This window comes from Malania oleifera, chromosome 7 (assembly GCF_029873635.1).
Source record: "Malania oleifera isolate guangnan ecotype guangnan chromosome 7, ASM2987363v1, whole genome shotgun sequence".
Classification (NCBI taxonomy): domain Eukaryota; kingdom Viridiplantae; phylum Streptophyta; class Magnoliopsida; order Santalales; family Ximeniaceae; genus Malania; species Malania oleifera.
In genome coordinates this window covers 91,915,062-91,927,133 of record NC_080423.1, presented here as the reverse complement: position 1 = coordinate 91,927,133, position 12,072 = coordinate 91,915,062, and the positions used below count along the sequence as shown (strand labels likewise).

At 35.7% G+C, this 12,072-nt stretch overlaps 1 protein-coding gene across 2 annotated transcripts; it reads left to right on the top strand.

The window, feature by feature from the left end:
* Window positions 1-10,553, top strand: LOC131159876 (vacuolar-sorting receptor 1-like). 2 transcript variants are annotated; one of them, XM_058115072.1, is made up of 12 exons: window positions 1-968; window positions 1,611-2,303; window positions 2,955-3,043; window positions 3,153-3,222; window positions 3,307-3,390; window positions 4,003-4,079; window positions 4,185-4,266; window positions 4,607-4,689; window positions 4,841-4,907; window positions 8,512-8,640; window positions 9,069-9,175; window positions 10,179-10,553. In XM_058115072.1, the coding sequence occupies exons 1-12, from the start codon at window positions 674-676 to the stop codon at window positions 10,275-10,277; spliced, it is 1,875 nt and encodes a 624-aa protein (XP_057971055.1). In that variant the 5' UTR covers window positions 1-673; the 3' UTR covers window positions 10,278-10,553. The 2 variants fall into 2 exon arrangements, with proteins under 2 accessions (XP_057971055.1, XP_057971054.1); XM_058115071.1 differs by lacking the exon at window positions 4,185-4,266 and having other exon boundaries at window positions 75-968; window positions 4,003-4,110; window positions 4,568-4,689.
* The last annotated feature ends 1,519 nt before the right edge of the window (window positions 10,554-12,072 follow it).

Here is a 12,072-nt window from a genome sequence, read left to right as displayed (position 1 = left end):
GATCGCAGCTGTTAAAGATATGGGGCCCATTTTTTCATCAAATCAAATAGCAGCCGTCCGTCCATCACTGCCACAAAATTATCTCGACAAATTGATGATATCGCGACAAAAAGAGACTCAGCGGAGTTAGAATTGGATTAAAGCCTTCATTAATGGTGGTTCAGATCTTCCACTGTTCCTGAAGACGAGTCGGGAGTTGCTTCTGATCCTATTTCCCTTTTGATAGGGCTCCCAAGCAACCTAAATATTTAGATTTTCTTCTTATCATTAATAGACTTCAACCTTGGAATCTGAACTTAACTGACACGTTTATCTTTGTTTGAACTTTCTTTCTGCGTCTTCTTCTCGATTCTTTTCTTTCAAACAACAAACAACCATCCGTCAATCTTCAGCTGAGGACCCAGTAAATTTACACGCCAAAAAACGTATTTTTTTTTGCTTTTTCAATTGTAATTTCGATCTGGGTACTCGGCGAATCGTGTTTCTGTTTGGAGGAAAAGCTTCAATTGCTCCAATTTGGGGTCGTATTTATAGCAATTACTTGTGGTACCTGAGTTTTCCTTTTAGTTTTTTAGTTATTGAGGTTTTCGAGGGTATAGGGATCAAATTCAGTGCGTCCGTGATCTGAGTTTTTCTCCTTGGATCTGCTGAGTGAAGTGAAACGAGTGGGAAGATGAGGGAAAAGCTAGGGTTTTTGTTGTGCGTCTGGTGCATGCTCTGGGGGTGCTGCGTGGGTAGGTTCATGGTGGAGAAGAACAGCTTGAGAGTGACTTCACCGGATTGGTTGAGGGATGTGTATGAATGTGCGATTGGTAATTTCGGTGTTCCTCAGTATGGAGGAACCATGGTTGGGACGGCGCTTTACCCGAAAGCCAATCAGAAGGCATGCAAGAACTTCGAGGACGTTGATATTTCCTTAAAATCAAAACCAGGAGGTCTTCCGGTCTTTATTCTCATCGATCGTGGAGGTGAGCTTCTTCGATTTCATGCATTTAAAATGTAGTTTCTACTTCCTGTTTTAACTAGATTTGTTCAACTCGCTCCTTGATACATACTTCAGTTTTTGAGGAATTACAATTTTCAGAATATGGTTGCTAGTTTCGTATCCTTTTCTTTATTTTTAGTTCCTCATCCTTTTTCTATCTGATTTATGGTGATAAGTTTGCTGCAAAATTTACTTGTGTAGATGCAACTATTGCTATGTGTACTTTGCCAGAAGAATCTGGTGTCTTCATTACTGAAATCCTTAAGCATGATAATTTAATACTTTGTTTGGTTGCTCATTTATTCGGTTTTAAACTTCAGCAGCTTTTGATTTCTTCAAATTAAATTACTCTGGGTTTTTTATGATCGTTTGAATACTTTGATTTCTTGAAATGATAAACGTGGTAGAACTGATAGAATTTAGAATGGAGATGCTGATAGAAACTCTCCAAATACTGGGTGTTTCACTATTTTTTTCTGGTCGGCTATGATGATGCCCCCCTACAGCTGTTGCTAGAACTTTTGTTGAGGACTGCATCTGCATCTAAATGATTTTCCAATATGTTTTCATTTTGGTTTTTTTTTTTTCAAAAATCTTACGATGTTGAAGCTTTTCGTTTTGGCAGATTGTTACTTCACCTTGAAGGCATGGAATGCCCAACAAGCTGGAGCTGCTGCTATTCTTGTTGCAGATGACAAGATTGAACCTCTGATCACTATGGACACCCCCGAAGAAGAAAATGCAGGAGCTGATTATGTTCAAAAGATCTCGATTCCTTCTGCACTTATTAGCAAATCTTTTGGGGATAAAATTAAGAAGGCTTTATCTAATGGGGAGATGGTTAACATCAATCTGGATTGGAGGGAATCCCTTCCTCATCCTGATGAGCGGGTTGAGTATGAGCTCTGGACAAATAGTAATGATGAGTGTGGTCCAAAATGCGACAGCCAGATTGATTTTGTCAAGACCTTCAAAGGGCCTGCCCAAATACTTGAGCGGAATGGTTACACACTGTTCACTCCACATTATATAACTTGGTACTGCCCAGAAGCTTTTATTTTAAGCAAACAATGCAAATCTCAGTGCATCAACCATGGGCGATACTGTGCTCCTGATCCTGAGCAGGATTTCAGTAAAGGGTATGATGGGAAGGATGTTGTGGTTCAAAATTTACGCGAAGCTTGCTTTTTTAAGGTGGCTAATGAAAGTAGAAAGCCTTGGCTTTGGTGGGACTATGTGACTGACTTTGCAATCCGTTGCCCAATGAAAGAGAAGAAATACAACAAAGAGTGTGCTGAACAAGTCATACATTCTTTGGGTTGGTTAAAGTTTATATTTCTGGATGTTTCAATTTGTTGTACATCAATGGATGCACTTTTTCAAGATTTTCCATGTTAGTTAGAGCTCAGAGGTGCTGAAAATTCTTTACTTTTTTTGAAGAAAAAAAAAAAAACATTTTGTTAGTACTTTCTTCCAAATGCACGTCTACAAATTTGTTTGCTTTCATTGCACACTATATCAACAATTCATAAATTATTATAATTTTGAAAACATGTGTTTGTTTTGGGGTTGAATGGAAAGCTTACGATATTCTGGTTAATTCTGGTTGTCAAACTTATGTTTTCCCAAATCTCTTCTCAAATTATTCTTAAATAAACTGTCAACTATTAGTTCGGAAACTCTTGATGTTTCCCTGCAATCACCGCATCTGTCTTGCTTAAGTCTCGCCCACATTCACCTTTATTTTTTTTTTAGTATTGAATTCCAATATTATGCATGCCGTCTAATTATTGCATGCTTTTATCTTTGTGTCTTTACATGGAAAACAGGAAGCAATATTAATTTGTTGTCATTGAGTGTTTTTTTTTTTTTTGAATTCTGATGATCCAGTTGGTAATCACTGTAAGGATGAATTTAATCTATGTACTTTAGTTAATTTAGGTTGTGTGTTTCTCATGATTTTTTGAAGGTCTTGATGTCAAGGAGGTAGAAAAATGTGTGGGAGACCCTGAGGCAGATGTGGAAAACCCAGTCCTTAAAGCTGAACAGGATGCACAGGTTAGGTGCCCCAGAGACACTGTTTTCAATGTCTTGTACCTTGTTATGGCAACATCAGTACTACTTGTTTATTGTGTTGCTTATCTTCTTCTTGCAAACCGGGTTTCAGATAGGAAAAGGCTCCCGCGGAGATGTGACTATATTGCCTACACTTGTAATAAACAACAGACAATATAGAGGTTGGGGTTGCTATGTTGAAGATCTCAGATGCTGTGTAACTACTTGAATGTGCAGCTTTAATTCATGTTTCTGGTTGGTTTCAGGGAAGTTGGACAAAGGAGCTGTTCTTAAAGCCATATGTGCAGGTTTCCAAGAGACTACTGAGCCTACAATTTGTTTAACTGAAGGTAATCATCTATGAGTGTTATTTTTTAAAATTCAATATTAGGGTTGCTCCTGAAAAAAAATCTCTCCGATTGATGTCAATCAATGCTCTGTTGCAAGAATGTTTTAGAATGTGGGCCATTCTTTGGGCAGTTACAGGAACTGCAGGTGCAGCATGGGTGAATAGAGTTATTTTATTGTGCCTGCATCTCTTATCTATCATTTTGCATCCCAAACCCATCTTTGCTTTTCACTACACTGGTGAATTTTTATTTTTTTTTATTTTGCCTGCAACTCTTATATGTGACATTTTTGTTCAGATTAATAATTATCCAGGGTAACATTTTTAACTTACAAGTTAGATGTGTCAGCTCTCAGCAGGCCATATTGGTTTTGGGTGAATAGTTACTTTATTGTACCTGCGACTTATATGTGGCATTCTGTTCTAATTAATAATTATCCAGGGCAACATTTTTAACACACCAATTAGATATGTCAGCTCTCAGCAGGGCATATTGGTTTTGGGTCCAAGGATGAGGAGCTTCATGTGTAGGCGCTTTATATCAACTCGTTTGAGATGGCTGCAGACTCTTGTAGTGTTGGTATTTCATATTCTTTAATAAATTATTTTGCAGATATGGAAACAAATGAGTGTATGGAAAACAATGGTGGATGCTGGCAAGACAAGGCTGCAAATGTTACAGCATGCAAGGTTCTTTTAATGTTGTTAAAAAATTCTCAACGTGGCTTTTTTTATGTGAGTATTTGGCTTCAAGATCATCCTACTTTTATCTGATAGGAATAAATTTTGTTCTAGGATACTTTTCGTGGGAGAGTGTGTGAATGCCCTATTGTCCAAGGTGTGAAGTTTGTGGGCGACGGTTATTCTCATTGTGAAGGTAAATATTCAATAAAAACAATAATAATTTCTAGTTTAAATCTTTCACATAACACAATTCACATTCCTGCAAAGAAACAGTAGGTCATCATGCCTGCAGCTTGATGCTTGAATCAGTAATTGAAATAAACTGGAGAGACATGGGCTGGTCTCTACTCTAGGGCATGAGGACTCTTTTTATTTCCCCCTGGCTAGGCTAAGGCACGAGAACATGTGAGAGCCCATGGTACTCTTTTATTGGAGAGAAAATCATAGAACCGTGTTATGTGAAGAAATGCTATCTACATTTACGACTTATATAGATGGTTTTGATGTAAATCATGTTTATTGTTTTTTAACAGCTTCTGGAGCTTTACGCTGTGCAATTAACAATGGAGGCTGTTGGAAGAAGACTCAAGGTGGTAGGACTCACTCTGCTTGTAATGTGAGTTGTTCAAACTATAACCTCTACTTGCTCTCTCTCTCTCTCTCTCTCTCTCTCTCTCTCACACACACACACACACACACCACACACATTCACTCACTCATGCATTGTGAGAGTACTGATTTAATTGTTTCCCTCATATATTGCTCAGGAAGGCCATTCAAAGGGGTGCCATTGTCCACCAGGATTCAGAGGTGATGGGGTCCATTCTTGTGAAGGTATTGTGTACTTGTTCTTGTATTTCCAGAAGCATCATTATTGTTTTCTCTGTTGTAATCTTGCATCCATGATAGTCAGGGACATGAGACACTGATTCAATTAGGAATCAAGGACACGTGGCCTGTTGTTGCTAGATCTCTCATTTCATCTTTTGTTTTGAATAATTTTTTAACCTATTATTATTACTAGTTGAGGTGTGTGAGTTGCATGTGTAGTTCTCAATACATGGGAAAAAAATTAAATAGTAAATTTGACAAATAGAGAGCTAGAAAAGATCATGTATAGGCCAAACAAGGCACCCTCCCCCTACCCTCACAAAGTGGGGAGCCTTGTGGTTTGGGGATGCTCTATCTGAAGTTTAGTAGTTAATCAGTGATTGAATGACATGATATACAGAAGGATTAATATTATTTATGTAAGAAACTTAAATTCCATACTAGAAGTAAATTTGATCTTTGCTTTAATAAAGTTAATTACTACTCAATTCTTTGGAGAGATGTTCATACTTGCAGGGAAAAAAAATTGAGTTTGAACCCGTGGTTTCAATTTGTAGAATTTGTCGTATATTAATATTTGGACATATTCTTTTAATATGTTTTACCTTTTAATTTTAATGGCTCCCACTTGTCAATGAAAATCGTTATTGCGCACACATTTAAACCTTTTTGCATAATTCTCCCACTCAATAGTTAATTGTGGGGGCAGGCCTTGACCCATGGTATTAGTGTTATATTCACGCTCAAAATGTAACAAGTTGAAGTCATGGAGACTGCCTACCCATGTGTGGAGGTAAGGTTGCGTGCGTCTTATCCTTCTGACTCTCGATTTGTCATGGGTCATGTGCTCTAGGTATTATATTTAACAAAATTTATGCTAAAATTAAAAATAAAAACATATAAGTTGTAGATTATTCATATTTTACATTATATTCTAGTTTGTTTATATTATTTAAACATTGTTTGTTTATATTATTTAAACATAGTTTTAATATATTTTTTTATGTTATTGCCTTTATTGGTTCAATTCAAAATTATGGAAATTTTGAATAAATTGCAAGCCTGCCCCTCCAATTGAGATTTCTGACATTAGCATTTACCTCCCTTGCAATTTTAAAGAGTACATTTGTAGTTGATTGTTATTGAAGTAGGTCAACATTATTAGTGCCACTAGTTAATAAGAAATAGACTTGAGCATTAGGCAGGGGTCAGTCGCATGAACATGCTTTGTTCAAGCCCACCCATTTATATTTCTAAAAATATAGATAAAGATATAGGAAAATATGCAAAATACATATATAATATAATACATAAAAATGAAAAGTATATTCTATATGCTTGTTTATTTTACTTTGGAAGGATTGGGCTAACCTGGCTGCCAAATATACCATTGCCCAAGAGACTCCACTTTCAAACTTACGCGAGTCACTAAGGCCTAAGTAGAAATAAAATGATTTCAACAGTTGAATATTATTATATTGGAAGGCCATATTAGGCTTTTCATTATCATCAATTGAATTGTGAAATCTAGTAAGAAGGGAGGCATTAGTGCAAATATAAGAAACCTTGGGGGAGTTGTATGCACTTCACTCAAAGATTCTATACTAAAGTTAAAATTATCTAATTTTAAACAGTGACGAACCTTTTTACCAAAATAGCCCAAATTTATCATGTGAGTAAAAATTTAGTGGAAGAAATCTATGAAGGAAGAGAACACCTAAAAAAATGGATAGAGCTAGAGAAAGGAAGAGGAAAAGGTAGAAAGTTGCTGCATAGAAAAAATAGTCATTAATTTGTTGTATCATTATCACTGCCTATCAACAATATCCCCTTCAATATGCATGACCAAACAGTCATCCTTCCGACAAAATCTATTATTCAATCATGCAATCAAAGCTATTGAATATATTAAAAATTGATGACTATTTTTTCTATGCAGCAACTTTCTACCTTTTCCTCTTCGTTTCTCTAGCTCTACCCATTTTTTTAGGTGTTCTCTTTCTTCATAGATTTCTTCCACTAAATTTTTACTCACATGATAAATTTGGGCTATTTTGGTAAAAAGGTTTGCCACTGTTTAAAATTAGATAATTTTAACGTTAGTATCGAATTTTGAGTGAAGTGCATACAACTCCCCCAAGGTTTCTTATATTTTTGCACTGATGCCTCCTCCTTACTAGATTTCACAATTCAATTGATGATAATGAAAAGCCTAAATTGGCCTTTCAATATAATAATATTCAACTGTTGAAATCATTTTATTTCTACTTAGGCCTTGGTGACTAGCGTAAGTTTGAAAGTGGAGTCTCTTGGGCATATATTCCGCAGCCAGGTTAGCCCAATCCTTCCACAGTAAAATAAACAAGCGTATAGAATATACATTTTCATTTTTATGTATTATATTATATATGTATTTTGCATATTTTCCTATATTTTTAGAAATATAAATGGATGGGCTTGGACAATGCATGCTCGTGCTACTGACCCCTGCCTAATGCTCAAGTCTATTTCTTATTAGATAGTGGCACTAATAATGTTGAACTACTTCAATAACAATCAACTACAAATGTACTCTTTAAATAACTGCAGTGAAATAATTTAAGTTTATATACTTAGTTTTGCATTGAAATACCAATAATGAGATTCATTTGTTTTGGAATGATGAATGATCATTTTGGTGAAAGAATTTTTTCCTTAATTGATGTTTAAGTTAATTTCAGATATTCAATTTGACACCCACAAAAAAATTTTAAAATCTTAATGCTGTAGTGGCTGTCTCCTTGATAAAGGTCCTATAGGAAGGTTCCTTTCATGTAGGATAAAAATTTGTTTCATTGAGGGATGGGATAATAATAATAATAGCATCAGCGCCTTAGGTAAGCCCATAAAAGACTATAAATGTATTTTTGTATTAACACAATTTTAAAGAAAAAGGAATATTTTTTTGTCAAATATGATATTTATATAAAAAATTAGAGTACTTTTCATATAAACAAGTTTAAAAGGTTAGGATATGGCATTGTACTTCAGGACCTCAGGTTGCTTCATCTTTTGGATATTGTATGATTAAAATTAGAAACTTAGGGGTCCAGAGCTCTGACCAGGTGTCTGTTGAAGAATGAGCTGGCGACTCATAGGCAGTGGCTTAGTTAAGGGAATCCACCAGAGCCATAGTATGAGTGAGTCGAGATCAAGGTGGTGCACTCTAAACCAATGAAGCACAAAGAACAATTTGAATCAGTCATAACAACCAACTGATAGTGAGGATTCGTCCATCAAGGAGCACAAAATATTGTTAATTGTTGCTGTCGTTACAAGCCTAAAGACAGGAAGCCAGCGTGGAACAATTTTGTTATTATAATGTAATAGCATGACTAGGTCCAGATCTTTTGCAGTTCTATAGAATTTTTTTATTCATGAATATTTTTGTCAATCACAGATTTTCATTCCTTCAACATATTCATGTTCTAATATGTGTGGTATAGAGCACTGCTGCTATGTGAGTGGATAATTAATTTTAAACCAGTTATTGTATTCTTTTATCAATTGTGCCCAAGCTTGATTCCTTTTTTCTCTGCCGCTGGGTGGGGGGGTGCTTGTGCTGCAGATGTGGATGAGTGCAAAGATAAGTCAGCCTGTCAATGCCGAGGCTGCAAATGCAAGAACACCTGGGGCAGTTATGAGTGCAGTTGTTCTGGAAATTTATTATATATGCGAGAGCATGACACTTGTATAAGTGAGTATCCTTACTGCACTATTTTCTTTTTCGATGAATACCCCTGGTAGAAAATGGAAAACCTTCTTAAAACAATGTCTGAACACACAATCCTTTATTTTTGAACTTGTTCCATGTCCCAATAACCAAATACAAGGTTTGCATCAAAGACTAGTGGCAAGAACAGCTAAAACTGGTAATTTGCATGGCTTAGTTAAGAGTTTGGCTTTGGCCGAGTGTCGCTGTTCTGGTTTACTCTTAAACTTATAAGATAAATTATAGCCATTGGGATTGAAGTTTTGCAGTACACTAGATCCTGATTTTTTTATTTTTACCTTTTTGGGTGTATAGTTGACTTCCCCTTGTTATTGCTCACCTGCCTTTTGTCCCAATTTTCAATTTTTTCTTTTTTGTGCCCATGTTGATTTTCTTTCTTTTGAATGATGCAGGTAAAGATGCTGACACTGCAGTTAGCTGGAGCTTTATTTGGGTTATAATTCTTGGTTTGGCTGCTGCTGGTGTAGGGGCTTATGCAGTTTACAAGTACAGGATCCGGGTAGGCTCTTTTTATCCTTGTTTTAATGTCTTAGATATTTCTGGTGCTATTTGCATCATGCCCTTAAATAGATTTCATGTTAATTGAGGTATACTGATGATTGAACTTTACTGATTCACTCTTTTTTTTTTAATTGATTAGATAAATTATGAACTAATTGTTTATGTGAATGTTATCAGACACCTTAATCCCATTATTTAGTAAAATGTTGTTTTGAACTGCTAAAAGAGCAAGAAATTTTAAAAAGAACAGAAAACTTTTTTATTCTTATGCTCCAGTTAGGTCACAGAATTTTCTTGAGAAAAGGAAACGAAAAAAAAAGAAAGAAGGAAATTGATTTTTCATTATATTTTCTGTGTGTCAAATACTATTAAGATTGAAAAATTGTTTAACATGATTTAAAATTAATAAAATCAAAGGTTAATGACATCTAAAGTATATTTATTATTTATTTTATTGTCCTCACTTTCTACAATGACCAAAAATGTAAAAATTTATCTGCTTATATTTTTCTTTACTTTTCTTATTATTTTTCAAGTTCTAAGCGGAGCCATAAAGATTGGAAAAACAGACTAAAATCTATAAACTAAAGAAGGTGAGTGTCAGGATGAGTATAATGTCAGGCCACTGCAAACCAGTTAATTGTACGTACTTTGGGAGATTTGGGGCTTAGAAGCCCTCTAAAGTAAAATTAAGCTTCAATTCTATTAGACATTGGAACATAATGCTTCTCATTGATTAACTTTGTGTTGTGCCTTCATATTTATTTCCAAGTTCTTCACCTTCTAACACTGGAGATGACATCAATTCTGATTGTAGTACGAAGGACTGATCAACAGTGCCCAGATCTTTCATGGACTACATTAAATTATCCATTTGAGGGGATCAATTTTTTATTCATATTTATTTTAGTAATTGTGTGAGCAGGTTGAAAAAACAATGGTTTGCAAGATTGATAATTTTCAGCATGTTGTGGTCTAACATTACCGTGCGTTGTTTGCAGAGATACATGGATTCAGAAATACGGGCAATCATGGCGCAGTACATGCCATTGGATAACCAAGCAGAGGTTCCTAACCATGTTTCCCATGGTGATATTTGAAAGCGCCCACCGCTGTGTTACAAAATGCTTGTCCCCCGCAATTGGAGAGAGAGAGAGAGATTTGAGGGTCATAATTGATATCCCCACTTTTTGGTAAAGGGTGTAATGGCTTTTTCTCTTTTTTCTTGGGCATTTTACACTGTTTATTTTGAAGTGGGAAGTTTGTTTCTCGTGCATCAGTTTATGTAAATTATGAATCGGATTATGCAGGCACATAGAATTTGTAGTTTATGGAACTGATAAATGGCTGCTATGTGATGTAGTTTTAAGATTGAATTGGATCCCAATTCCCCAACCTTCTCTCCTAAGGTTTAAATTTGAGTTGTCAGCGGGATTGTGATTGTGATTGTTTTAAGTGGACTGAAATGCATTAAAGAAAAGATTTTGCTGTTCTGGTAAGAGGAGAAGAAGCAAACCAGAGAAGTGGAAGCAAACTATGGCTTGTTCGGTTTGATGAATATAATCGAGGGAGGAATGGGGTTGACTTGAGCATAGAATCCTTGTAGAAATGGAACTGGGGAATGAAACGTTCATTTCAATGTTTGGCTTAATTATGAACCAAGATTGAAATGAAATGTCAATGAAGCATGTAATAAAACTAGAATGGAGTATTGTTTATTTGAAGTTTACCATAATGTCTGTACAAAAGTATTACCCCAAAAATAGAGAGAGAGCCGAGACTGCTGCTTCTCCTCGAGCGGAACAGAGGTATGGAATGAACAAAATTTTAAGTAAAAAGAAAAGAGGAAGGAATGGTCGTTCTTTTGAAAATCCAGTGAAACGCCCATTCCATTGAGGGGGAATGCTCATTCCAAAGGAATATGTAGTACCTGAACATTGGAAAACAATCAGGTAGGAATCGCGATTCCAATTCAACCTTGAGACTAACTAATCAATAGAATAGGATGAAGTTTGGTTATTTGGTGCACTCAGAAAACACTGCCTTAGGAGAAGGAATGGTTGGGAGTTTCGGATGGATTAACAATCTAATCTAGTCATAAAATTACAGGAAGGGTTTGATCAATAGAATGGACTTGGAGAACATTGAACTTGGGTCATCATTGATTTAGGAAGGGAATACAATTGCGGATTAACCATCTACTCTAATAATAGTCATGAAATTACACACCGTTTTGAATTTCAGCAACCGGGGAAAAAACAAAACAAACAAATACAAAGTGGGATCATATCATGGAATTATCCACAAGCTTTCTAAGTTTACACCACCAAGAAATCTTGAGCCTGCACCAGAGGCCTTCGAACTGGTGGGCTAAGCCTACTTGGGCCCCATTACCATTAGTTCTCCCTCTCTCTAGGGCTGAAGGATTCCTCTAAACGTAAATATTAAATGTAAATATTTTTTATACGAATATAAAAACTTCTTGGAGCTTTCTTTGGAAAAAGGAATTTTTACCACCCACAGCCTCTTTTTGATAAATCAAGAATTAATCTGTGCGCAAAATCAAACCCGCCCAAGACGCATTATCACAAAGTCTTACTAATCCGGACGTCTACTTAAACCAATAATTTACAAAATAGGGCATTGCCATTTGGAGTAAGTTATTAAACAAATTTTGCATAGGATGCTCCTTACACCAATTGGCAGTGCGCACACATTGCTCCGAGGACGACGTCAATTTGAATCTTCAAAATGTCATTACACCTCTTTAAAGTTGCCTATTTCAGCAAAATTTTGATTTGAAAGTTTTGTTTTCTTCTTTTAATATATGTGTATATATAAACTTGGTCCTTATTGCAACATATAATCGGAAGCCCTCTTCACAGCTCATGAGTA

Bases quoted from the DNA above. Each gene is read 5' to 3' on its own strand.
- LOC131159876 (XM_058115072.1), top strand. From the start codon at position 674: ATGAGGGAAAAGCTAGGGTTTTTGTTGTGCGTCTGGTGCATGCTCTGG. The intron at 4,080-4,184 runs GTTCTTTTAATG...ATTTTGTTCTAG, and splicing joins CAAATGTTACAGCATGCAAG to GATACTTTTCGTGGGAGAGT. The intron at 4,690-4,840 runs GTGAGTTGTTCA...TATATTGCTCAG, and splicing joins GGACTCACTCTGCTTGTAAT to GAAGGCCATTCAAAGGGGTG.